Source organism: Cricetulus griseus, chromosome 2 (assembly GCF_003668045.3).
Source record: "Cricetulus griseus strain 17A/GY chromosome 2, alternate assembly CriGri-PICRH-1.0, whole genome shotgun sequence".
Classification (NCBI taxonomy): Eukaryota; Metazoa; Chordata; class Mammalia; order Rodentia; family Cricetidae; genus Cricetulus; species Cricetulus griseus.
The window spans coordinates 409,496,258-409,520,018 of NC_048595.1; the positions used below are offsets into that span (position 1 = coordinate 409,496,258).

Here is a 23,761-nt window from a genome sequence, read left to right on the forward strand (position 1 = left end):
AGCATGACTCGGAGTTGCCCTCATTAACCTGGAACAACCCCTCAGGGCCAGTACACCAAGTACACCAGGTACTGTTTTAGACATTACACAGTAAGATCTGCCAGGCTTGGCAGCAGGCGCGAGCACCTGCCGGGCTCAGCATGGGGGGGAGGGAAACACCACGACGACGACGGACAGTTACATAATGAGCCAGCTCCTGAGCTTCCCTCGCGCTGCAGGGCGGGCCTCGCTGGTCCAGCCTCGAGACGCTACCCCGAAAGGCTCCGGACAACAACCGGGACAGCGGGTGAACCCAGGAGGGCGTCACGAAGATTACATAAGCGCGCAGGCGCGTGGCAGAAGCGGCGCGTGTCCTGGAGACCGCGTCCCTCTGATTGGCCGGCGGGAGGCGGCCCTGGCGCGTGCGTCAGTCTGGCGTCATCCTGACGTCATGGAGTTGAGGGGAGGAAAGGAGTAGAAGGGGCGTGTCCTGTTGCCCAGAGGGCCCGCGGATTGGCTGCGAGGTGCGGGAGCCCTCCTGCCGGGCCGGCCGGAGGGCGGCGCCTCGGGCCCGGTGCCGGCGTTGGCTACCGGCTTCACGAAGACGATCATGGCAGCTCGGACCAGTCAGAGGGCCCTGGCCAGGGTGGTGTCGGGGTGCCGTCCGAAGTCGACCACCGTGGCGGAAGCACCAACGCGGGGGCCTGCGCGCAACGTCAGGTAGCGAGCAGAGGTTTTCCGGGCGGCCGGCGCGGGGCGGGCCTGTGGCCGGGTCGCTGACCTTAGTAGGCTCGGGCCGGGCCGGAGAACTGGGGCGCGGCGCTTGGCCGGCCGGCCCGCGAGCACTTCGTGTTTTCGGGGTGAGTCATCGTCTAGACGGCCGTGGGAGCAGCTGAGAAGCAGCCGGGCCTCCAGCTCCCACTCTTCCGGTCTCCTCGCGGTGGTCCGCGGCGCTCGGGAAAGTTTTAACTGCACCGACGCCGACGGCTCCAGGAGCCGTGGGAATCCTGCCTGGCAGACGCTTTCTTTCTTGCCGCTTTGACTCCGGCCACTCGGCCCTCGGAAAATGAAACGCAGCCAACAAAGAGGACCTGGTGTGTGCGTGCGTGCGTGCGTGTGTGTTTTCACTCTGCTGTAACTTAGAGGTCCTGTAACCTTCAAGTCGGCTCTGCCTTCAGTTTTCCTGGTTGGCCCACTTATGGGGGGGGGTGTTGAGGATGGAGATGAATGTAGAGACCTGAAGGGTACTATAAGTTTACTACGCAGTTTTTCTGTTACGAATAATACTGTAATAAATTATTCTCAAAGATCACACCTGTAACCCTGGCAGTGAGGCTCAGGTAGGAGGATCGCTGTGAGTTCGAGACCAACCTAACTTACAAAATGAGACCCTGTCTCAAGACCGAAAAGCAAAATTAATATTTGAAATGAATTGTATGTGTACGTTATGGAGGAGAAAGCACAAATCTTGGTGAGTTCCAGGAGATTTCAGTTGAAGACTTTAAAATAGCAAGAAAGAGGTGGGGCCTGGTACTTAAGGTCGCCCCTGGTCTGCATAGCTAGTTCCAGACCAGCTAGAACGACATGGTGAGATCCTGCCTCAAAAACAAACAAAAAGTATCAGCAATGTTCCACCTCCAAACCCCACAGAATCATTTGTTGAAACTAAAGTGATATCAGATAGTTTATCTTCAGCTCATAGCTTTCCAAGCAGGACATAACCTCCTCATACTTCAAATCTGCTTATATTACTCATTAAATGCCAATTTGCTGCCTGTGGTCTGAGGCTTGTGCTCAGGATATCCAGACCAGCCTGTGAAGTATTGAAAGATTGGATCTCAAAAAGAAAAAAAAACAACCCAAAAATGGTTTGTGAATACATAAAAGTATTACATCAGCTTGTGTTATGCCCTTTATTATAGGTTGTTTGAAAGAATAGTTTTGGAATATTAATGATCAAAACTGTTTGCAGTGTGTCTCAGTATTCATTTGCTGGTTTGATTGCGTAAGCAGCTAACTGTGTGGCTCTCCACATTGCAATTCTAGCCTCTCTGGGCAGGTGAATGGGAGGTGCTAGAGCCAGTTGTGGGCCATGAACATGTTAACCAGCTCTACTACTTAGCTCTATATCCCTACCCCTTAATAATGTGTAAAAATAGATGTTTTGTCCAGGATGCCATAACCAAAACAGACATAGTGATCAGGAAATCTGTTACTGTTTTAAGCACACACAGTTTTCTTAGGAGTATGATCAAATTGTGTAAGGTTGTCTTAGAGGGCTTCCTACTCAGCTTGACTCTTTGGAAACAGGCATCTTGTAGAGGTAGGGTGTGTGTGTGTGTGTGTGTGTGTGTGTGTGTGTGTGTGTGTGTGTGTGTGTGTGTCCCCGTTCGTTCGTCCTCTGGTAGGGACTCTGGCCTTGTGCATGCTAGGTGCATGCTGGCCTGTGATCTGCATGTTTTTTGTTTTGAGACATTGTCTCATGGTATAGTCCTGGCTGGCCTGGAACAGTCAGAGATCCACCTGCCTCACCTCTCTGAGTCTTGGGAGTAAAGGCAGGTATGCCCTCATACCCGACCCCTCTATTATCTTAAAAAGAAAAGTCTGGTGCTAGCTCTTGTGGTACCCACCAGTCACATAAGGAATCTCATATGCATCTTCTACTCCAGGAAATCCAAGGCCTCTGGCCTTCTTAGTCACTAGTACCCACATGCACATAATGGTAAAAAGGTTCATTATCAAGATTCCTGCTGCATACCTGTTAATTCCAGCACCACAGGAGACTGACACATAAGATTTCAAGGTCAAGTCTCACCTGTCTACACAGAGTAAGACTGTCTCAAAAATAAAAGCAAACAAGGAAAAAGACAGAAGGCAGGTGGATCTCTGCTAGTTCAGGGCTGACTTGGTCTATCTAGCAAGTTCCAGGCTAGCCAGGACTGCATAGAGAAAATAAACAACTAGGCATTTTGCATACTAGGTTTTGTTTCTTATTTTTTTTTGGCTATACACATAGTTTATTTTTATAAATTCTCATTGTCAACATTTTATTTATCTATTGAGACAGGGTCTTACTCTGTAGTTTCGGCTGTCCTGGAACTCACTCTGTAGACCAGGCTGGCTTTGAACTCACAAAGATCAAACTGCCTCTGCCTCACAAGTGCTAGGATTAACGGTGTGTGCCAAGGCTTTGTGAACTTTATATTAATTAGTGTGTGTTAGTGTGGGTGCACTTGTGCCACAGAGTATGGTGTGTGCACATGGAGAAGTTAGACGACTTCCACCATGGGTCATTGGGGTTGCACTCAGGCCATCAGGCTTGGTGACAAGTACATTTACTTGCTGAGACATCTCTGTGATCCCCAAATAAAATAAGCTAGATATGGTGTTGCATGCCTTTGATCTCAGCACTTGGGAGTTGGTGACAGGCTTTCCTGAGCATAGCAGCCATCTCCTGTCCAGGAGACATTTATTTTGTATCGTCCCTCTTTAGCCTTCATTTTTAGATTGTTTACTACCCATTTTTCTGCTGTGTTCCTTGAGCCTAGGAGTAGGTGATAATAGATGTCCCATTTAAGGCTGATTGTTCAGTACTTTAACTAGCCGTGAGTTTTTGTATGTGCTTCCACCCACTTGCAAAAAGAAACTGTCTGACAGGCTGCATATCGCAGTCAGTTATGGATATAAATGTAAGTAAGTATTTAGAAAACAGTTGACAACATGTCCATTTAGCAAAACAACAGTAATAGCTTCCATGCTAAGGCCTGTGACCTTCCAGATTCACAGTACCAAGCATGAATTTCTTCCTGTGGAGTAGGCCTCAGATCCAATCAGAAAAACATCCATTACCCGCATAGTAGTCATGCCAGTATTGCACTATTGAGCACATCTTGCCTGCTAAGTTGATATTGTAGCCCAAAGTGTCCTCAGCTGGGTAATCTATTAATGACTTGATCCATATCATCCTGTCATACTACTTTCCTGCACCGTGAAAGTTTGCCATCAGGAGAGAGGAAGCTACCAGCTCAGTTCCAGCTTGATCCCCCTATGCCTTGCAACTTTATAGTTTTCTTCTTCTTTGTTTGTTGTCTGTATACACTTTGTGTGTGTGCACTCCCAGGGCTTCCTTTTTTTAAATTTTATTTATTTAGTATGTATACAGTATTCTGCCTGCATGTGTCTCTTCATGCCAGAAGAAGGCACCAGATCTCATTACAGACTGCTGTGAGCCACACCATGTGGTTGCTGGGAATTGAACTCAGGACATTTGAAACAGCAGCCAGTGCTCTTAACCTCTGAGTCATCTCTCAGCCCCCCAAGGCTTCCTTTTAAGTGTGGGGGGAACAGCATGCTATATGCATCTGACTTCGTGTGGATTCTTGAGAACTGAGGTTCCCATGCTTGCATAGCAGGAGCTTTACCCACTGGGCCATCTCTTGAGCCTACAGTATTTTTTATACTGTCCTCCCGGACTGTTACACTGCTCCTACATTGCTGGTCTTTTCTGAGTTTGTTTTGTTTGACTCTAATGGAGTCCAGCCAACTTCAAACTCTTGTGTAGCCTTGGATGGCCTTAAGTCTCTGGGAGGCCTAGTGCTGAAATTACAAGTGTCTGCCCCTTAGCCTGGATGCTTGTTTGTTGGTTAGACAGAGTCTCCCTGTCTGGATCTTTCTACCTTTGCCTCCCAAAGTGCTGGGATTTCAGGTGTGTACTGCTGTGTCAGACTGTTAGTCTTTTTTAGTTTCCGGATACTGCTAAGCTTTTCCCTACCACCTGGAATGCCCCCATTTATTTACATATTTATGAGCATGTTTTTTATATTCATATGTATGTACATTTTACCATTGAGCTATAGCCCATCCCATTTTTATTTTGAGACAGCCAGTTTCCCAGGCTGGCTTTGAACTCAAGATCTTGCTTAACCTCCTGGGGATTACAGGCCTGTACCACTAAGCAGTCCTACTTCTTGTATAGACACTAAAACAAGACTTCCAGAGCTTCCAGGGACACTTTATCTAAAGATTCTGATCATGACTCCACACCCATTTGTTTTTAGCAATTTAAGAAAAATACTTAGTAGTCTGTATTTGTGTATATGATGTACAGTGAGTGTGTGAGGGTCAAAGGACAATTTGGTAGAATTGGTTCTCTCCTTTTGTCTTTACATGGGTTTCAGAATTGTCAGGTTTTTGAGTTAATGTCTTTACCTGCAGAGCATTTTTTGCTGGTCCCCCAGACTTTTATCTTTTTTTTCTTTAAAGCATTGTGTATATATGTGGGTCTGTGTGTTTGAATGTACACGAGTGTAGGTGCTCTCAGAGTCCAGAAGAAGGTTCAGATCCCCTGGAACGGGTCATTGTGAGCTACCCAGTTTGGGTTCTGAAAACTGAACAAAGGTGTTATAACGAGATTGAAGTCCAGCTGTAGTCCGTAAGGTTAAGATACCTTTATTCAGATGAACACCAGCCAAACTTAAGCCAGAATGTGCCCAGAGGCAGCAGGCTAGGGAGGCCAGAGAGAACTCCCACGTGTCTGCTGCCCCCTTAAGAACTCCCCGAGAGTCATCCTGAACCTACCCTGACCACGCCCTGGCAGTCGTAGTCAAGCATACCTGTACCTAGCTCCTAGGCCTACAGTGTCTCCCTACAAGGTGTCTGTAGGAATAGTATACACTGTTAAAGGATGAGCCATCTCTAGCTCCACATTTTCTTTTTGAAGAGTTTTGTTTTCAATTATGTTTCTGTATCTGTGTATGAGATGTATGCGTGAGTGCAGGTGCCCTTTGAATTCCTAGCTACAGTGTAATCTTTGGAAGGTTCATATTTGTTCTGTTTACTGTGATAATCTGTAGTGATTAGCAGTCAAGCCTAGAATAAGAGCCTATGTCTATGTGGACTAAGAGTTTACCAGTATGTGGACTAATAGTGGTTGGATAGTATAAAATAGTTATTCAGTAAGCTTGTTAGATAAAGGTGGATAGGGCTAGAGATACAACTCAGCAGTTAAGAGCATTTTTGACTCTTCCAGGGTCCTGAGTTCAATTCTCAGCAACCACACAGTGAATGGTGGCTCATAATCATCTATAACGGGATCTGATGCCCTCTTCTGGCATGCAGGCATACAAGCAGACAGAGCACTCATACATAAATAAATTTCTTAAAAGGGTGAGCACGAGCATACTTGACGTCTGGCATAGGCTCATCTCAAACAGCCACCACTTTGTAACAGGATATACTGTAACACATGCATGTTGAAATAAATGATTAGGAAATCAGAGGAGCAGCAGCTCTGACAGTGCCAGATTCTGGATCTGAGACTGAGGTCTGATTCAGGTTTCATTGGTGTGGCAGGAAACAACTTGGATGTATAAGGTGAACTGGGTAATAGATGAAGAATATACAAGCAAGCCTATGGCTTAGTGTGTTGTAAAACATAGTTGCCAACTGAAAGCCAGCTCCTGAGAAGATAACATTTGTTCCAGAAGCTTCTAACCACACTGTCAGTTGTTGTTTAATTTAGGTTTACTCATTTTATGTATATTGGTGTTTTGCCTGCATGTAAGTCTGTGTGGGGGTGTCATATCTCCTAGAACTGGGATTACAGACAGTTGAAAGCTCCCACATGGGTGCTGGGAATTGAAACTGGGTCCTCTGGAAGAGCAGCCAGTACTCTTTTACTCTGAGTCACCTCTCCAGCCCCTGTTGTAATTTTCTTTATGCTACTTAGAAGTTTATCTTTCTGAGTCTATGCCTATGTTTTCATACTACTCTAAAATTGCAAACTCTTCTGAAATATAATTGCTTTTTATAATGCCTGTATAATTTGTGTTTAATTTTTATCTTAAATGTTATAAATTGTTTTTTAGATACTTAGCTTCCTGTGGTATACTGATGAACAGAACTCTTCCACCACATACCTCAGTTTTACCTAAAGAGATCTACGCAAGAACATTCTTCAAAATCACTGCACCATTAGTAAATAAACGAAAAGAATATTCAGAGAGAAGAATTATAGGGTTAGTATATAATAATAATTTTATTAAGAACACACTTAATTTTTCTATAGAATGGCGTGCTGCTTTCTCTCTGGATTATCTTCCTATAGATTAGACTGCTTTTTCTAGGTTAACCTGTCTATAACCCTTGATGTTTTATGTATATTTATGCATATTGTTGAGGGACTCTAATATTTTATTAACTGTGTAGGATAAAAGTAACCTTGATATTTAAAGGAAATCATTTATGACTTGCATCTTTGTTATTCTTTCATGATTATTAAGACCAATTAAAACATAAATGAAGGCTCAAATTTTGTTGTAACCCAAATCATCTCCCCCCCCCCCCCCATTTTGGGGGAATTTTAAGACAAGAGTTTCTCTGTGCAGCCCTGACTGGCCTTAAACTAAGAGATCTGCCTGCCTGAGTTCTGAGATAACCACCACCCTACCCAAAATCTCCCTTTGTAATTTAAGATTAATTATAATTTTATGGTGGTTTATAGTTTAACTGTGTCCAGGATCTGTTTGTTTATTTGAGTTTTGAGACAGGGTTTTACTATGTAGCACTGGCTAGCCTGGTACTTGCTATATAGCTCTAGATGGACTTGAACTCTTGACAATTCCTCTTACCAGAGCCTCTTGAGAGTTAAGATTTTAGGTATGTGTTCCTATGTTTTCCTTGCCTTTATGAGTAAGAATAATAAATATCTGGCTCCCAGGTTTTTACATATATTTAAAGAGTTATATTGTTATTTGGTCATTGTCTCAGTTGGTGTTCTATTACTATGAAGAGACACCATGACCAAGGCAACTCTTAAAAAAGAAAGCATTTAGTTGGGGCTGGCTTCGAATTTCAGAGGCTTAGTCCATTATCATCATGGCAGCAGGCATGGCAGGCATGGTGCTGGAGAAGTGGTTGAGAGCTACTTTCCAATTTGCAGGCAGGCAGAGAGAGCCTGGGTCTAGCTTAGGCTTTTAAAACCTCAAAGCCTACCCCTAGTGACACACTTCCTCCAATAAGGCCACACCTACTCCGACAAGGTCCTAACCCTTCTCAAATACTCCTAATGACTAAGCATTCAAGTCTATGGGGACTATAGTCATTGTGACCTCTGTCATATGTGTATTTACAGTCCTTTCACTTTCTATGTTGTTTGAACTCATCCATTCCATCATGTGGTTCGATATGTGTGCCAAATGATTTATATTCGAATCTTTTATTTGTATTCTATTTAAAACTCATATCTCATAGAATCCATTGTTAATGTTATTTATCTCTCTTCTTTAGATACTCAATGCAAGAAATGTATGATGTGGTATCAGGAATGGAAGATTATAAGCATTTTGTTCCTTGGTGTAAAAAATCAGACATAATATCTAGGAGATCTGGGTATTGTAAAACTCGATTAGAAGTTGGGTTTCCACCTGTTTTGGAGCGATATACATCAGTTGTAACCTTGGTAAAACCACATTTAGTAAAGGTAAGTTTGTTTTTTGGTTGTTTTAATATTCCCTATATGTTTATCATACTAAATGAGTTAAATAATATGTAATAGCTTGAAAGATACTTCTAGTAAGAGGAAAGGGGAAAAACCATTTATTGTAGATTTATACAGCATTAGCATAATTCTTTTCAAATAGCAGTTGGAGTAAAATTTGGAAATGAGAAGGTTGTTATTTTTCTGTTTTTCCTCTGATGACTACTGAATTGCAAGATAGATCATTTGGAAGTGAGAAATGTTTTCATCTATTAAACTAGGATATGTTGGGGGCCTGGAGAGATGGCTCAGTGGTTAAGAGCACTGACTATTTTTCCAGAGGTCTTGAGTTCAATTCCCAGCAACCACATGATGGCTCACAACCACCTTGAATGAGATCTGGTGCCTCCTGCTGGTATGCAGGCAGAAGACTGTATACATAATAAGTAAATAAAATCTTAAAAAATAAAAAATAAAATAGGGTATGTTTAAAAAAAAAGTAGGATATGAGAGCACATGCCTGCCTTCCTAACAGTAAAAGAAGGTCAGGCAAGTGGACTGTGAATTTGAAGTTAGAAAAGAAAATTTAATATATTGATATTTTCAGCATATTACTTTATCATACACATTTTCCCCATTCCTGAAACAGCATTTCTCTGTGTAACAGCTCTGGCTATCCTAGAACTCAGACCAGGCTGGCCAAGAACCACAGAGATTCACCTTCCTCTGAATCCTAGGTGCTGGGCTTACAGGTGTATGCCTTCACCATCCCCCGGTACACTTTTTTTTTTTTTTTTTTTTTTTTTTTTTAAGTTAAAGGAGAAGTGGTAAGACAGTGAAAGGCCAGAGAAAGTTAAAAGGAGCTTGGTGGTAGGGCGCTCGCCTTTAATTCCAGCACTCAGAAGGCAGAGGCAGATCTCTGAGTTCGAGGCCAGCCTGATCTATAGAGCGAGTGCCAGGATAGGCTCCAAAGCTACACAGAGAAACCCTGTCTCCGAAAGGAAGAAAGAAAGAAGAAAGGTAAAAAAGAAAGAGAAAGAGAGAGAGAGAGAGAGAGAGAGAGAGAGAGAGAGAGAGAGAAGGAAATTTATATGTGGGAGCAGAAAGATGTTTCAGTGATTAAGCTGATCTTTCAGAGGACTTGGTTCAGTTCCCACTACCCACATGGTGTCTTGCAACTGCCTGTAACTACAGTTCTAAGGGACCTGATGCCCTCTTCTGACTTCTGTGGGTACCAGGCATGTATGTGCTGCACAGACATACAGGCAGACAAAACAGTTTGTCCTAGAAATATGTACCCGATACTTTATGAACATGTCAGCCATTTCAGAGTGATGGTATAAGTATATGTTATTTTCCAACATAAAGAACGTGTTCACAATCACCTGTAAGTAGAACTGGAAATGGGTTTTTTAAAAACCACTCCCTGGGGTAGGGGGTTTGCCCCGTTGTCAGAGTACTTACTGTCAAGCACAAGGACCTGAGTGTGGCTCCCCAGCACTGAGAGTGGTATGTGGGCCATGACCCCCAGTCCTGGAAGGCAGAGGCTGGGTCTCTGAAGCTCAGATGGATGGACCCAGGCTCAGGGTTTTACTTCCTTATGGCTGTGTCCACACACCTGACATGAAGTGGTATAAGGGAGGAAGACTTTATTCTGGTTCATAGTTCAAATGAACCTTTCCTCATGGTAGAGAAAACATGGCAGTTGGTGAAGTCATGGCAGCAGAAGCTTGTGGTTCACAGGCCACACAGCATCCACAGTCAAGAATCACATCAGTGGATGCTGGTGCTTCACTTTCTCCTTTTGATTCAGTCCAGGACACCAGTTCTGGGACTCATGCTGCCCACATTTAGGGTGGGCCTTCATGTGGACCTAATCCCATAATCCTCTATAGACATGCCAGAGATTTGTCTCCAAAGTGATTGTACATCACGCAGACTCTGCCTCAAAAAGATGGCTAGTGATTGAGGAGGATACTGTGGTCAACACACATGAGCATTACACCCTCCCCACACACATACACACAGTTTTGTTGGTAAAGGAGTGAAATCGAATAAGGCTCAGTAGCACAGTGGGTGAGCACATGAGAGAGAACAGCTGACAATCTAGGATCCTAGAGGAAGAGAAAATGATTGACTTTGGTGAGAAGTTGTTACTTCCTTGTACTAAGCTACTAGGGGTCTTCATCTCTTGTATTCTGAGCTGATAAAGATAATTACTTTTCAAGTAAATAAGCCCCAGTGGTGGTAGATTCCTGCTCATATGAAAAGTATTTTTTTCTTTCTATTTTGTTCTAGGCATCTTGTACTGATGGGAAACTTTTCAATCATTTGGAGACTATTTGGCGTTTTAGCCCAGGTCTTCCTGGCTATCCAAGAACTTGTACCTTGGATTTTTCAGTAAGTCTGTCTTAAAGTTCTTGTTTATAGCTTTCAAGGGTCTCTTCTGTCCTTCTTTCATGTGGGTCCTGGGAAATTAAACTCAGATCATCAGGCTTGATGGTAATATGCCATCGAGCCATCTTGCCAGCCCCAATTTATGCTTTTGTTTTGTTTTGTTTTGTTTTGAGGCAGTGTTTTGCTTTGTAGCCTGAGCTGGATTGCAGTTTACTGTATAGCTTGGGCTGGCCTCAACTTCACTATCATCCTTCAACCTCCTGAGCGCTAGGGTTACAGCAGATACCGTCACACTTAACTAATAATGCCCTGGATCTCACTGTGCAGCTCTGGCTGTCCTAGAATTCAAGTTGTAGACCAGGGTGGCCTTAAACTCAGAGATCGTCTGCCTCTGCCTCCTGAGTGCTGGGACTAAAGGTGTTTGCCATCACCTCCTGGCTCCAATAGTTGTTTTGAGTGCAGGAAGTCATAATCATGTTTTCAAGATGGCTTAATGAATCAAAGTGTATTTTAATTTTTAATACTAGGGCACTGTGGATTCAGAAGTGAAAAAGCCATTAATTATTCCTACATCTTTGAGTGTTTCTGCCAACAGCAAAAGCTGCAGAGATTTTTTTTTTTAACTATAAAATGAGGATTAGATGGATACACTGATTAATTATCAAGCATTGGAAAACAGACCAACCAAACCAAATACTTGTCATTTCACTGTGTGTTCAATACTAAAGACATTTAAACCTGCTAGAGGTTTAATACATTACATTTTAGACGCAGAAATCAAATTCAAAAGAGAATCTAGGAACTCCTGGCAGGTGTGGTGATGCCTGCCTTTAATTCTAACACTGAGGATGAGGATGCAGAGGCAAGTGATCTCATCTCTATGATCTTGGGACCAGCCTGGTTTACAGAGTGAGTTCCAGGCTAGCCAAGACTGCATAGTGAGACCCTGTATCATAAAAATAAATAAGCAAATGATCTAGAGATTCCTATTGTCTTGTTCATATCACTTTTTATAGGCAGACTTTTCTGTCCCACCAGCCAATTCTGTTACTAGCCAACTCTTAACAACTTCATTTAACCCATTTCTGTTAATCTATGTGCTGCCCTGAGGCTCATTTACCTCATGTATGTATGTATGTGCATTCCATCCTGCTCGTTCTATGACTCATGGCATCTCTCAATTCTCCAACTCCAGCATCCTCTTAGTCTGGTTCTCCTGCCTAACCTTATCCTGCCTAGCAAGAGGCCAGTTAGCTTCTTTATTAAATCAATCACAGTGACATATACACACAGTGTAAAGGAATATTACACATTTCCCCTTTTTGTCTAAATAAAAAGAAAGGTCTTAACTTTAACTTAGTAAAATTATATACAACAAAAAACAGTTATCAAGTCAGAATTAGTTACAATATCCAGTCCATTTGTATTTGGCAAATTTGAAGAAAATACTATTTTATCTTTGTGAGTCTAAAGATTTATACCTAATTTACCTTTTTTTTTATAATTAAGGAAAACTTTAAGTCTAATTATTTAGTCTTTAATTCCCTTAAAGACCCCAGAAGAGTGTAATATTATAAAGGACATCTGGCTGCCTGGACAGTCACCCAAGGTTCTTCTGTAATATTGGGGCATCCATCTATGGCCTACAGGCTTAGGATATCTGACAGACATTTTTTTTTTAAGATTTTATTTATTTATTATGTGTACAACATTCTGCTTCCATGTATATCTGCACACCAGAAGAAGGCACCAGATCTCATAATGTGTGCTTGTGAGCCACCATGTGGTTGCTGGGAATTGAACTCAGGACCTCTGGAAGAGCAGCCAGTGCTCTTAACCTTGAGCCGTGTCTCCAGCCCCTGACAGACATTTCTAAGAAGCAGAGAATTTTGAAAGACTGTCCTACCTTGTCTTGGCAAAGTTGTCAGTCATGTTTTTTTGTTTGTTTGCATCCTCCTAGTCCATTTTGGACAGTATACTGTCAGCAATTGAGGCAAGGGCAGTTTCTTTGCCCAAATGACTAGCTTTTACCATAAAGAAAACAAACAAACTCCATATGGAGGTTTTTCATTCCCGTCATCTTCTCTGAAGTAGATTGGTGCTGCCAGGAGCAGATGTGTCTCACTGTCATGAAATTCTTAGGTTACTAAAACAACTTAAATGCCATATTCTGTAGATCTCTCAAGTATTTGAAGAGTACCTATCTATCTAAAATACATCTCTGTTTGACCTTGAAAATATACTTGACTATAAGTTTGACTACTATAGATGACTATTAATCTGTATTTTGTAATGATATATTGCATTTTTTAATGAGCTGTATAAACACAATATCCTAAACAAGAGTTTATGGTATACATACAATATAACAAAGTTAACTTTAAATTTGTATCAATGTACCAAAATCCATATCAATGTAAATTATTTTGAGATAGTTGTGTTTTGGATTAAAGTAGATTTAATAATCTACCCTTTTTCCTATCATTCCTATATCATATTCCCCTTTTTTCCTTTAGAAAGAGATCTTTGAATTTAACTATTTTGTTTTAGTCTTTTTTTTACTATGACCAATAACAACTTGTACCCAAATCCACTAAACAATGATGAACATTCCATAATCCATTGAGTAAGCAAAACCTTCCTATACCCCATCTCTTGGGAATGTAGACATCATTCTTTAGACTACTTTCTGTTTTGGGGAAGCACTGACATTTTGGGGGAAACCTTGAGAAAATCAGGATAATGGTTAAGTCTTGGATGGAGTATTCTGTAAGGCTGGACTATCTCAACCAGCAGCCTTGAAGCTATTCTGGATGCAGAACTCTGAGGAAGCTACAACAGCGGTGCTTTGAGATGTTCGATTATCTGGGCCATCCATTTTTATTGGTGTCTAGTCCCTGTGTTCTGAAATACATAAACTTCAACGGTAACATAGCTGTATTAATACAAGTATAGATTGTGTTGTACTCAAAATAGCCAAATATAATAATTTGTTTTATGTTTGACCAGGTAAAATATATATTATGTGTTTTGTAGTTTTTCTTGGTTTATTTCTTTATGTCTGTAGCCAGGATTTTCAGGGGGTCTTCCCCAATCAAACCTGATGCATAGCAACCTGGAATGAATCCACAGCTTCTCATTTCCTATAGAAATAAAAGTATAACCTCGCCCTCAAAGCAACACACCTTTTGACTTCAGTTTTGAAGTTAAGATATTTTTAAAACTCTAGTAGCTTTCATAAGCAAATGTCTGTTAGCAGCTGTCATTTGTTCATCAACAATCAGAAAATTAAGAGACAACAAAATAGCATATAGGATCCAGAGTCTCTGTGTGTTTTCTATCTTTACTTGGCTTATTTTTTTTTTTTTTAACTTTACTCTTTGTTTGTTTGTTTTTTTGTTTTTCTGAGACAGGGTTTCTCTGTAGCTTTAGAGTCTGTCCTGGAACACGTTCTGTAGACCACGCTAGCCTTGAACTCACAGAGATCTACTTGCCTCTTCCTCCATAGTGCTGGAATTAAAGGCGTGTGCCACTCCTTTTTTTTAAGGATTTTGCTGTTTTTAAACTATTCTTTAATCTATGACTGTATGTAACCTTTCTCTTTTGCTCCCAAACCTATGTACATTTTAAAACACACTGTAACCCATTTAGAGGTTTCTTTTGTCTGGATCTGTCTTTACTGAGCATCTGTATTGTTTTCTGATCACATGAGATGAATTTTAAACTACTATGTCAGCTGCCAACACTGCTGAGTTAGTGAAAGGCACCAGTGCATGACAACTGGCTCCATCCCGAAGGCAGCTGCCAGGAGATGTGTCTCTGTACTGCAGCCAGCATGAGAGACTAGGAACCTGTGTTTGGCTCCATTTTTGTGTATTTAGACCCCTTTTTTCAACTTTCTCAGGTCTCAATGTGGATGTAGGTTCCAGCTGTTTGGGTGTCCTGCCAACCAGTTCCCAAATAACCACTCAGACTTACTATTAATTATAAATGCTCTGCCAATAGCTCAGATTTGTTGCTAGTTGACTCTTACAACTTAAATTAACCCATTTCTACTAATCTATGTGCTGCCCCAGTCTCCTTTACCTCATTTATGTACTTCCATCCTGTTCCCTCTGCCACTTATGGCATCTCCTCTCAATTCTCCGACTCTGCCCTTCTTCCCAGCCTCCTTTTAGTCTGGTTCTCCTGCCTAACCTTATCCTGCCTAGCTATAGGCCAATCAGCTTCTTTATGAAAACAATCACAGTGATATATATTCACACAGTAAAGGAATAGTCCACAACTTTTGCTGTAGTAAATTTAAGCCATTTCTAACTGCCTTCCCAATAGGAAATGAGTTTTCTCTGTGCCTGTAATTCAGGCATTAAATTATAAGAAATGGTGGTAATTTAGGGAAAATGTCACATTCTTTTTTCAGCTCTTGAATTACTTTCATTAAAAAATGAGAGTCAGAGCACGCCTCTGATTCTGAGACTGTTGAGTCTGAGGCAGGAGAATCACAAGTTAAAGGTCAGCTAAAGCTGTACAGTTATACCCTGTCTCAAAAGAATTTTTTTTTTTTTTTTTTTTTTTTTACTAATTATCCTCTGTATTAAGTCCTGGATACAATCTAAACGTTGGCATTAATAGGACAGTTGGTAATTTGAATAGTCCACCATTTAGATCATAGCATTTTTTGGGGGGGTGGGAGGTTTCAAGACAGGGTTTCTCTGTGTAGCTTTGGAGCCTATCCTGGCACTCGCTCTGGATACCAAGCTGGCCTTGAACTCACAGAGATCCTCCTGCCTCTGCGTCCCGAGTGCTGGGATTAAAGGCATGTGCCACCAACACCCAGCTCAGATCATAGCATTTATTACCTAGCAACTGGTAGTTGTCTGATTTTGACAACTGTACTGTGGCTATATAGTTATAAGACAAATAGGAAAATTTGGGGTGATGAGTATTGAAAATCCTTTATTTATATTGTTTCTGCTACTTTATTTTCTTTTTACAAATAGGTTATTTTATTTTATTACATTTTCATTTATTGTGTGTGTGAAAGAAGACAACTTGAGGGAGTCAGTTGCCTCCTTCCCCTGTGCAAGTCCTAAGGAAGAAAGTGAGGTCATCTGGCTTAGCAGCAGGTTCTCTTACCCACTGAGCCATCTCAGCACATGTTATTTTATGTTATCTGGGTAGTGGTGGCGCACGCCTTTAATGTGGTGCACTTGGGAGGCAGAGGCAGCCTCTGCAAGTTTGAGGCCAGCTTGGTCTACAGAGAGAGTTCCAGGACAGCCAGAGCTGTTAACACAGAGAAACCCTGACTAGAAAAACAAAACAGACAAACAAAAAATTATAAGAAAGTTATTTAGCCTGATGTGGTGGCACACGTCTTTAATTCCAGGACTTGGGAGGCAGAGGCAGGAAGATCTCCGTGAGTTAAGGCCAGCCTGGTCTACATAACAAGCTCCAGAACAAACAAGGCTACATAGAACTTGTCGCCCCTGCCCCTGAAAAAAAAGGTTATTTAAGGATAAAAAGCCCAGAGCTAGACACGGTAATGGTATAGGCCTTAATCCCAGCTGCTGAGGAGGCTAAGGCAGGAAGATCATGAGTTAGATGCCTGCACTCAGTATGTTTGAATCTAGCCTAGATGACTTAGTGAGACCTTGTCCAGTGTGTGAGAAGTCCCAGTATAAGGGAAAAAGGTTAGGACTTAGCATGTGTCTCACTGGAAACTCTAGGTTTGATGCCCAGCATTGCAGTCAGCTGATAGAGGAAAATTAAAGTATTTTATAAGTTTTTAAAACTGTTGTTTATAGTAACTGCCTTAAATTCTATCCAGAACAACAGAATATTAATAAAGTTCTGATTCTTTGGCTGCCTGGTTTGTGTATGGCATGCCTGTGCATACATAGGCAATATCTACTCCCTTCTGTTACTTCTCATAGGAACGGTAACTGTCACTTCCTATTTCCTTTTGTGGAGAAGGCTGCATGTAAAGCCAAGAGTGTTAGTAAGAAGTCAGAATAGTTTTGGCAAGATGCAGAGACCTGAGTTAAGTCTCCAGCCAGGACCTACATGGTAGAGAGAGAACTTGTTCTAGTAGGTTGTCTGCTGACCTCTACATATGCTCTCCTAAGTCAGAATAATAAATGGAGCTGGCAAGTTGACTCAAAGGATAAAGACATGTGCAGGCAAGACTGACAGCCTGAGTTCGATCCCTGGGATGTGGTGGAAGGACAGTTGTCCTCAAACTAGCTCCATTGCATGCCCTTGCATAATTGTGCACATTTACACATACACTAAAATAAACGTGAAAGATTTAAAATTTTTATTTAGCAAAGCTATTCCCTGTCTTCTCCATCTTATTGCAGAAGCCAGTGAAACTCTCTGCCCTAGAGTAAGGTTCTTTGGTCTTATTTACTCAGGCTCATTAAGACAGCTGTTGCTAGACACTACTATAAAAAGGATCCCATCTTCCAGAGGGTGCCAGATCTGCCCTGGAGGTAGACCACACGGCTCTACCTTAGATAGCCAGTTCATACTCTGAACTATCCTAACTAGAAATTCAGCAGGAGAAATAGTTGCTTTTTCCTGTAGTGCTGAGGTTTGGACCCAGTGTTCTGTGTGTGTTGGACAGGTGCTTTACCACTGAGCTATATCACCAGAACTTTAAAAAGGGCCTTTCATTCACTCTAGCCCAGGCAAGCCTTGAACTTGGATCTCCCTAGTAACTGGAATTGCAGGCCTGTAGCAGCACCATGGCTAGCTTTGCTCAGACCTTTAGTTTTATGGCTCAGGCTGTCCTGAAATTTGCTGTATATAGTAGGCTGGTTTTAAATTCCCAGTACCCCTGCTTCAGCCTCCTGAATGTTAGGGTTATAGACATGTGTCATTCTACCTAGCAGATATGTGTGAAATAATTTTTAACATTCTCTTACAGGTTTCTTTTGAATTCCGCTCACTTCTGCACTCTCAGCTTGCTACACTGTTCTTCGATGAAGTTGTGAAACAAATGGTAGCTGCCTTTGAAAGAAGAGCGTGTAAACTGTATGGTCCAGAAACAAACATACCTCGGGAATTAATGCTTCATGAAATTCACCATACCTAACAGGAAAATATGAACTGCCACCACCTACTTTTGACTAGTTTATTCACTTTTAGGAAGTCCTCTCACCCTCCACTCAGAAGTCAGGAAGCATTTGTTAAGCCTGCCTTGATTCTAAGCTCACTTGCTCCATTGAAAATGTGTGCATTGAATATGGACCCTCTTGTACATAGAATTATTTCTTCTTCAATCAAGTGTAACTCAAAGTAATGTGTACATTTGCAGGTGCTGCCTTTGTAATAATGGCTGTCATCACTGTTGCTAAGATACTGCATTCCTCATTTGAGTTCCGAAGTGGAACTAACACGTCTTTTAATTAACCCCTTACGTGAAAGGTTAGCTGTGTGTTATATTAACCGTATCATGTTTAAGTTATTAGGTTCAGGGTATTTGTAACTTATTGTTATTGGGCCTGTCATACGTCTTAGGGTATTTGAGTAATCAAATATTTAACGTTGAGACTTTGATTTGAAGTACTACTAATGAAGTCTTAGCACTTTGACATTTTTAGTTGTACTTATGGTAGCAGTAGATAATTCAGTGTAGTTGGGAAGTTGCTCCCAGATGTACTGAGTAGGTTTTTGATTTGTTTTTTGTTTTTTTTTGTTTTTGTTTTTGGTGAGTGGTCCAGAGCTCCAAGCTACTTTTCTAAACATTAGAAACCTCCCCTCAGGTGCTTTGCCTGCACTTTCAAAATGCTAATTGCGTGTCAAAATCTTGTCTGTCACTGTAGGCAGCAGATAAATAAGTTAATTAATATTCCTCCAGCACTGCACATCCCATTTTCTATTTATTGTGCATATTCACTTTCAATAATATTCTAAACTGATATTTTTTTAAAAACAAATCAATGTAAGGGCTGAAGTCATGACTTAATAAAGTTAATTTGTTTATTTTTGTATAGTGACTTTGATTATTTAAATCTTTAATGAATTGTTTCAATGTCTATTCTGACAGATGGCCTAGTTTGTGTCCCTGTTGCTATTGTAAACACCATGAGCAAAAGCCCTTGTGAGAAATATATTTATTCAAGGCAGGAGCTAGAGGGAGACCTGAAACACAGACTGGGAGTGTTGCTCCTGGCTTGTTCCCAGGCTAGTGTTCAGCTGGCTTTCTTAGACAATGAAGACCCACCTACCCAGGGGTGATACCACCTATAGTAGCTTGGCCCTCCTACATCAAATAGCTGTCAAGCAAATGTCTCACAGACGTACCCAAAGGCCAATCAGATGGCAGCAATTCTTTAACTGATACTCCTTCTTCCCAGGTGACTAGGTGTGTGTCAGGTTGACAACTATAGCAACAGAAATACAGTACTATAGAATTTCATGAAGTTTCATGGGTTTGGAGAGATGACTCAGAGGATGAGAGCACTGGCTGCTTACCCTTCCAGAGAGAGGTGTTGAGTTTAATTCGCTGCACGTGGTTGCTCATAACCATCTGTAATGAGAACTGGTGCCCTCTTCTGGCGTACAGGCATACATGTAGGCAGAACACTGTAGATATAATAATTTTTTCTTAATTACTTTCAGGGGGCTGGAGAGAAGGCTTGGGTTAAGAGCACTGACTGCTGCTCTTCAGCAGAACCCAGGTTCAACTCCCAGCACCTACATGGCAGCTCACAACTGTCTAATTCCAGTTCCATCGGATCTGACACCCATGGCAAAACAATGCACATAAAATTTAAAAATAATCAATTAAAAAGTTACTTTCATGGGTACAATGTTTATCCTCGATTTGATCCTCAGCACTGCCAAAACAAAAAACTTTGCATAGAGACTGACAAGCTTGAACTAAACTCATTCTATCTAATCAGTTATCTTCTCCCCTCCTTTTACTCTGTCCTGAGTCACCTCTTCCTGCTAAACTTGTAGTCATGATGCTTTCAACTTTACACGGTGCTTGTGGGAGTTTGCTCAGTAGTCTGTAAATCCTGTTCTCTTGGCTCTGGCTGTGTGGCTGAGAGGAACTCAGGCTATCTACTCACATGGCTTACTTGTGCTTTTAACAAGTGAAACTAGATCTTCCCATTTGCACATGTCCAGAGCAAAATGGTCTGCATGCAACTGTGATCCCTTGAATTTGATTTGTATTTTGGTATTTGGGTTAGTTTTGGTGGGGTGTCATTAGCCCAGGCGTGCCTGGAACTCACTATGATGCAGGAGGTGGACTCATGACTGAGGCTGCTGTCCAGCTTCCCAAATGCTAAAAGTATAGGTGTGAGCCACCATCCCTGTTTGTGTTCTTTTGTTGTTATTTTTTTTGCGCGCGCGCTCGAGCGTGTGTGTGTGTGTGTGTGTGTGTGTGTGTGTGTGTGTGTGTGTGTGTGTGTGTGTGTGTGTGTGTGGGTGCATGTGTGCATATGGTGTTTTACAGTTGACATTGGATGTCTCCCCTGAGGGCTCTTCATGCTATTGTGGCAGAGTCTTTTGCTGAATCTGGAGCTCACTGATTCTAGCTAGTTGAGCTAGACAGGATGCCCTGGGATACCTGTCTATGCCTCTCAAGTGCTGGAATTACAGATGCTGCCTTCCCTGCCTGACTTTTGACTTTTTACATGCATGCTGGAGATGGGAATGCTGGTCCTCATGTATGTATTGTCAGCACTTTATCCTTCAAGCCATCACCCCAGCCCTGGGGAGAGCATTCTACTGATAGGACATCCTACTGCTGCTTTGCTAAATGGACACGTTGTCTAACTGCCTTCTGCATGTTTGCTTTTCCCTATAGATGTGTACCACTTTTCACCAGAGCTGCTTTTTCTTTTTTTTTTCCCTTGGGTGGTAATGAATGCAGACTCATAACTTCAGAGTGCTGAGACTAAGTGCTCTACCCTAAATGGGGCATCTATATTATCCACTCCAAGGCTTTAGGGAACATCTTGCAAGAAAGAGTGGAAAGACTATGAGCCGGGAGGTAGGGAGGAATGCTGAAAGAACGTCTGGACTAGACCTGACTTTTGCACTCAGGAGCTCACCACTGCACAAAGTTGGAGGACATCCACATTCCATCATGTACTGGGGGGGGGGGAGTCCTGGCAGACTATTGGCAATTAATGGTTGCTGAGAGAGGAGGTGTCATTTTCTTCACTGTGTAGCCACTGGTAAGTTGCTCATGATCCAGTAAGAAACTCCCCAAGCCCAGCTTGTGCAAGCAACCTTAAGTAAACTCGGGGTCTCCAAAAAAATGGCAGAGGTGGTGGTGGGGGAACAACCACTTGTTTAGAAGAAAGATTTCATGGGAAAGATAGGGAGTAGTGAGAGGATAATGGGGATTGTTATATACATGTATGAAATTGTTCCCCAAAAAGTATGGGGTGGGAGACTCCTGGAAAGACAGGGTGTATCATGTTTGCACATCTCGTCCCAATCTCATTCTACTGCAGTTTTCTTCCTAGGATTCTGTGGAAAATGCCTTGGAAATGTTGACTTAACATGTTTGAGAGTAGTTCAAGTGTGATAAGCAGGCTTTACCATCTCAGTTTAATCCCTGGGGCCTACAATGGAAGGAGAGAGCTAAGTTTAGGGAGTTGTCCTCTGGCATCATATGCACTTGGGATGCTCAGCCTGCCCCAATAAATACATGCAAGACTTTATGTTTTTTGTTATTTTGGTGGTTGTTTTGTTTTATTTTCCAAGATAGGGTTTCTTTGTGTAGCTCTGGCCATCCTGGAACTCGATCTGTAGACTGGGCTGGCCTTGAACTCAAGAGAACCACCTACCTCTGCCTACCAAATTCTGGGATTAAAGACTTGCCACAAAAAAAAAAAAAAAAAAAAAAAAAAAGACATGCCACACACACCCCTGCTGGTTTTATTAAACATTATACCCTAAAAAGACATTTTTATGGATTCAAATGAGTTGGCTTCATTACAAAAATCGTAACAGTGGCAGTGGTATCAGGAATTTTTAATATAGAAGACCCCAATATGTGTCAGAAGTATCTGGTCCTCATTTGTGACCAACAAAATACAGAGTGGATCATTTATTTTCAAGCCTTTTTGCCTGTGTACTATCAATAGTAATGATCACACAGGAAGGATGGAGAGACCACACCATTATGGGGAAAAAAATAAAGCCCCAGATTTATTGGTGTATTGTGACCAAGAGTTATGGTGATACATTATTTATGACTTATTAAAGCTTGCCTGAGGGTTCAGAAAGCAAAGCTAGCCACCACCCCTAGAGCTAGGCACCTTTAATCCCAACAGCCAGAGCCATGTGGTGGTGGCACACACCTTTAATCCCAGGACTCACAAAACAAGCAGATACATCTCTGTTAGTTCAAGGCCACACTGAGCTACATGAACTTGATCCAGTCTTAATGAGAGACAGCTTCACACAAAGGTGATCTCAGCACTTGGGATCCTAGGCCTTTAATCCCAGAATTTGAGAGGTATAAAAGGAGGCAGCAGTCTGGGATTGCAATCTGAGGCTTGGTGTAAGGATTTACTCTCCAGCCACACTGAGGACAGGACAGCCCTTTCAGCCTGAGGTAGAGATAAGATGGCTATCTGCTTTGCTTCTCTGATCTTCAGCTTCAACCCCAAACATCAGTCTATGGGTCTTTTATTATTCCTGTTACAAAAAGTCCTTAATTTTAAAATGCTGGGCTGTCAGGCTTCAAAGCACAGCTCCTTGTGCTTTGAAGAGTCAAGATATCTGCCAGTGTGAAGTGTAAGACTCAGGAATTTGACCCTAAACCCAGAGGTGGCACATACCTTTAATCCCAGCACTTTGGGAGACTGAGATACAGTTTATCTCTGAGTTCAAGGTCACCCAACCCGTCTACAGAGGAAATTCCAGGACAGCCAGGACTATACAGAAAAACAGGCCTTTTAAGCATTTCCTGTTTCTTCAACATTGACACTGACATTCACCAGACTGGAGCTGCAGCAGTTTTGGAGCCATCAAAATCTAACTACCTGGAGGTCTCTGCCACAGTGGCAATACTCTAATTAGAGAGTTTCCCTTCTGGGATAGCAGGGTGACTGTACAGTAGGGTTCCTTTCCTCTTGGTTACTCATTTATGCAAGTACATTTCCACAGCTAAATATTGGGCTAGTATTTGCTCCCCCTTTCCATTTCTGGCTCATTTGTTGATTCTGGAAATTTCCACCCTTTGTTCAAATAAACCCTTTGTGACAATGGATTGGAGCCTGATGCACTTATTCCTGCTTCCTCTGCATCCTTTAGTTAAAAGTTACCTTGGGGAAAAAAAAAGTTACCTTGGTTCTTCTTGTAGCCATCACTGTTTGAGATATTTGTAAAATGAAGGTTGGGAATTCAGCCCAGGTCCTCATTTGGCCTATTCAATTGGGCAGACCCCTGGTAAATCTGGACTCACTCTAACATTTAAGTACGGAAGGCTGGTTAATGCTGCTGCTAGGTGGTGCCTAGAATACACCATTAGACAGAAAAACAGTATCATAAACTATATGGGAATGCACACACCAAAGCCAGAGGGAAATTTTGGAGTTGGGAGTTCCAAGGATTGAACTCAGAAGCTCATCAACTGTGAAGACTTGCTGGCTACCTAGCACCAGGGATCTATCTCTGCCTTTGCCAGCATAACCAGCACCTGACCTGGCCAGCTCCCAGATTCACAGATGAGTACCATGCTCCCCTTTAAGGCCAGGTCTCACGACTACACCCCAAACTAATGAAACAAATCAGGGTCTTGCCTTTTGTAAAAACCCCCATCACTAAAATAATTTTATCTCCAAGGAAGAACAGAGGTGGGATACATGTGGCATTTCTACACACCCAACTGTGCTCTTTTCTGGCTTCCATTTCTCCCATCCTTATGACTACGAC

The 23,761-nt window shown here is 42.1% G+C and overlaps 1 protein-coding gene across 1 annotated transcript; it reads left to right on the forward strand.

The window, feature by feature from the left end:
- The first annotated feature begins 530 nt into the window (after positions 1 to 530).
- Coq10b (coenzyme Q10B) lies at positions 531 to 18,846 on the forward strand. The gene is made up of 5 exons (XM_027396900.2): positions 531 to 699; positions 6,846 to 6,995; positions 8,266 to 8,458; positions 10,754 to 10,855; positions 17,781 to 18,846. Exons 1-5 carry the CDS (start codon positions 590 to 592, stop codon positions 17,946 to 17,948), a joined length of 723 nt encoding a protein of 240 aa, XP_027252701.1. The 5' UTR covers positions 531 to 589; the 3' UTR covers positions 17,949 to 18,846.
- The last annotated feature ends 4,915 nt before the right edge of the window (positions 18,847 to 23,761 follow it).

Excerpts from the sequence above, each read along its gene's own strand:
- Coq10b (XM_027396900.2), top strand. The coding sequence starts at position 590 with ATGGCAGCTCGGACCAGTCAGAGGGCCCTGGCCAGGGTGGTGTCGGGG. Across the intron at positions 6,996-8,265 it reads TCAGAGAGAAGAATTATAGG|ATACTCAATGCAAGAAATGT; the intron begins GTTAGTATATAA and ends TCTCTTCTTTAG. Across the intron at positions 10,856-17,780 it reads CTTGTACCTTGGATTTTTCA|GTTTCTTTTGAATTCCGCTC; the intron begins GTAAGTCTGTCT and ends ATTCTCTTACAG.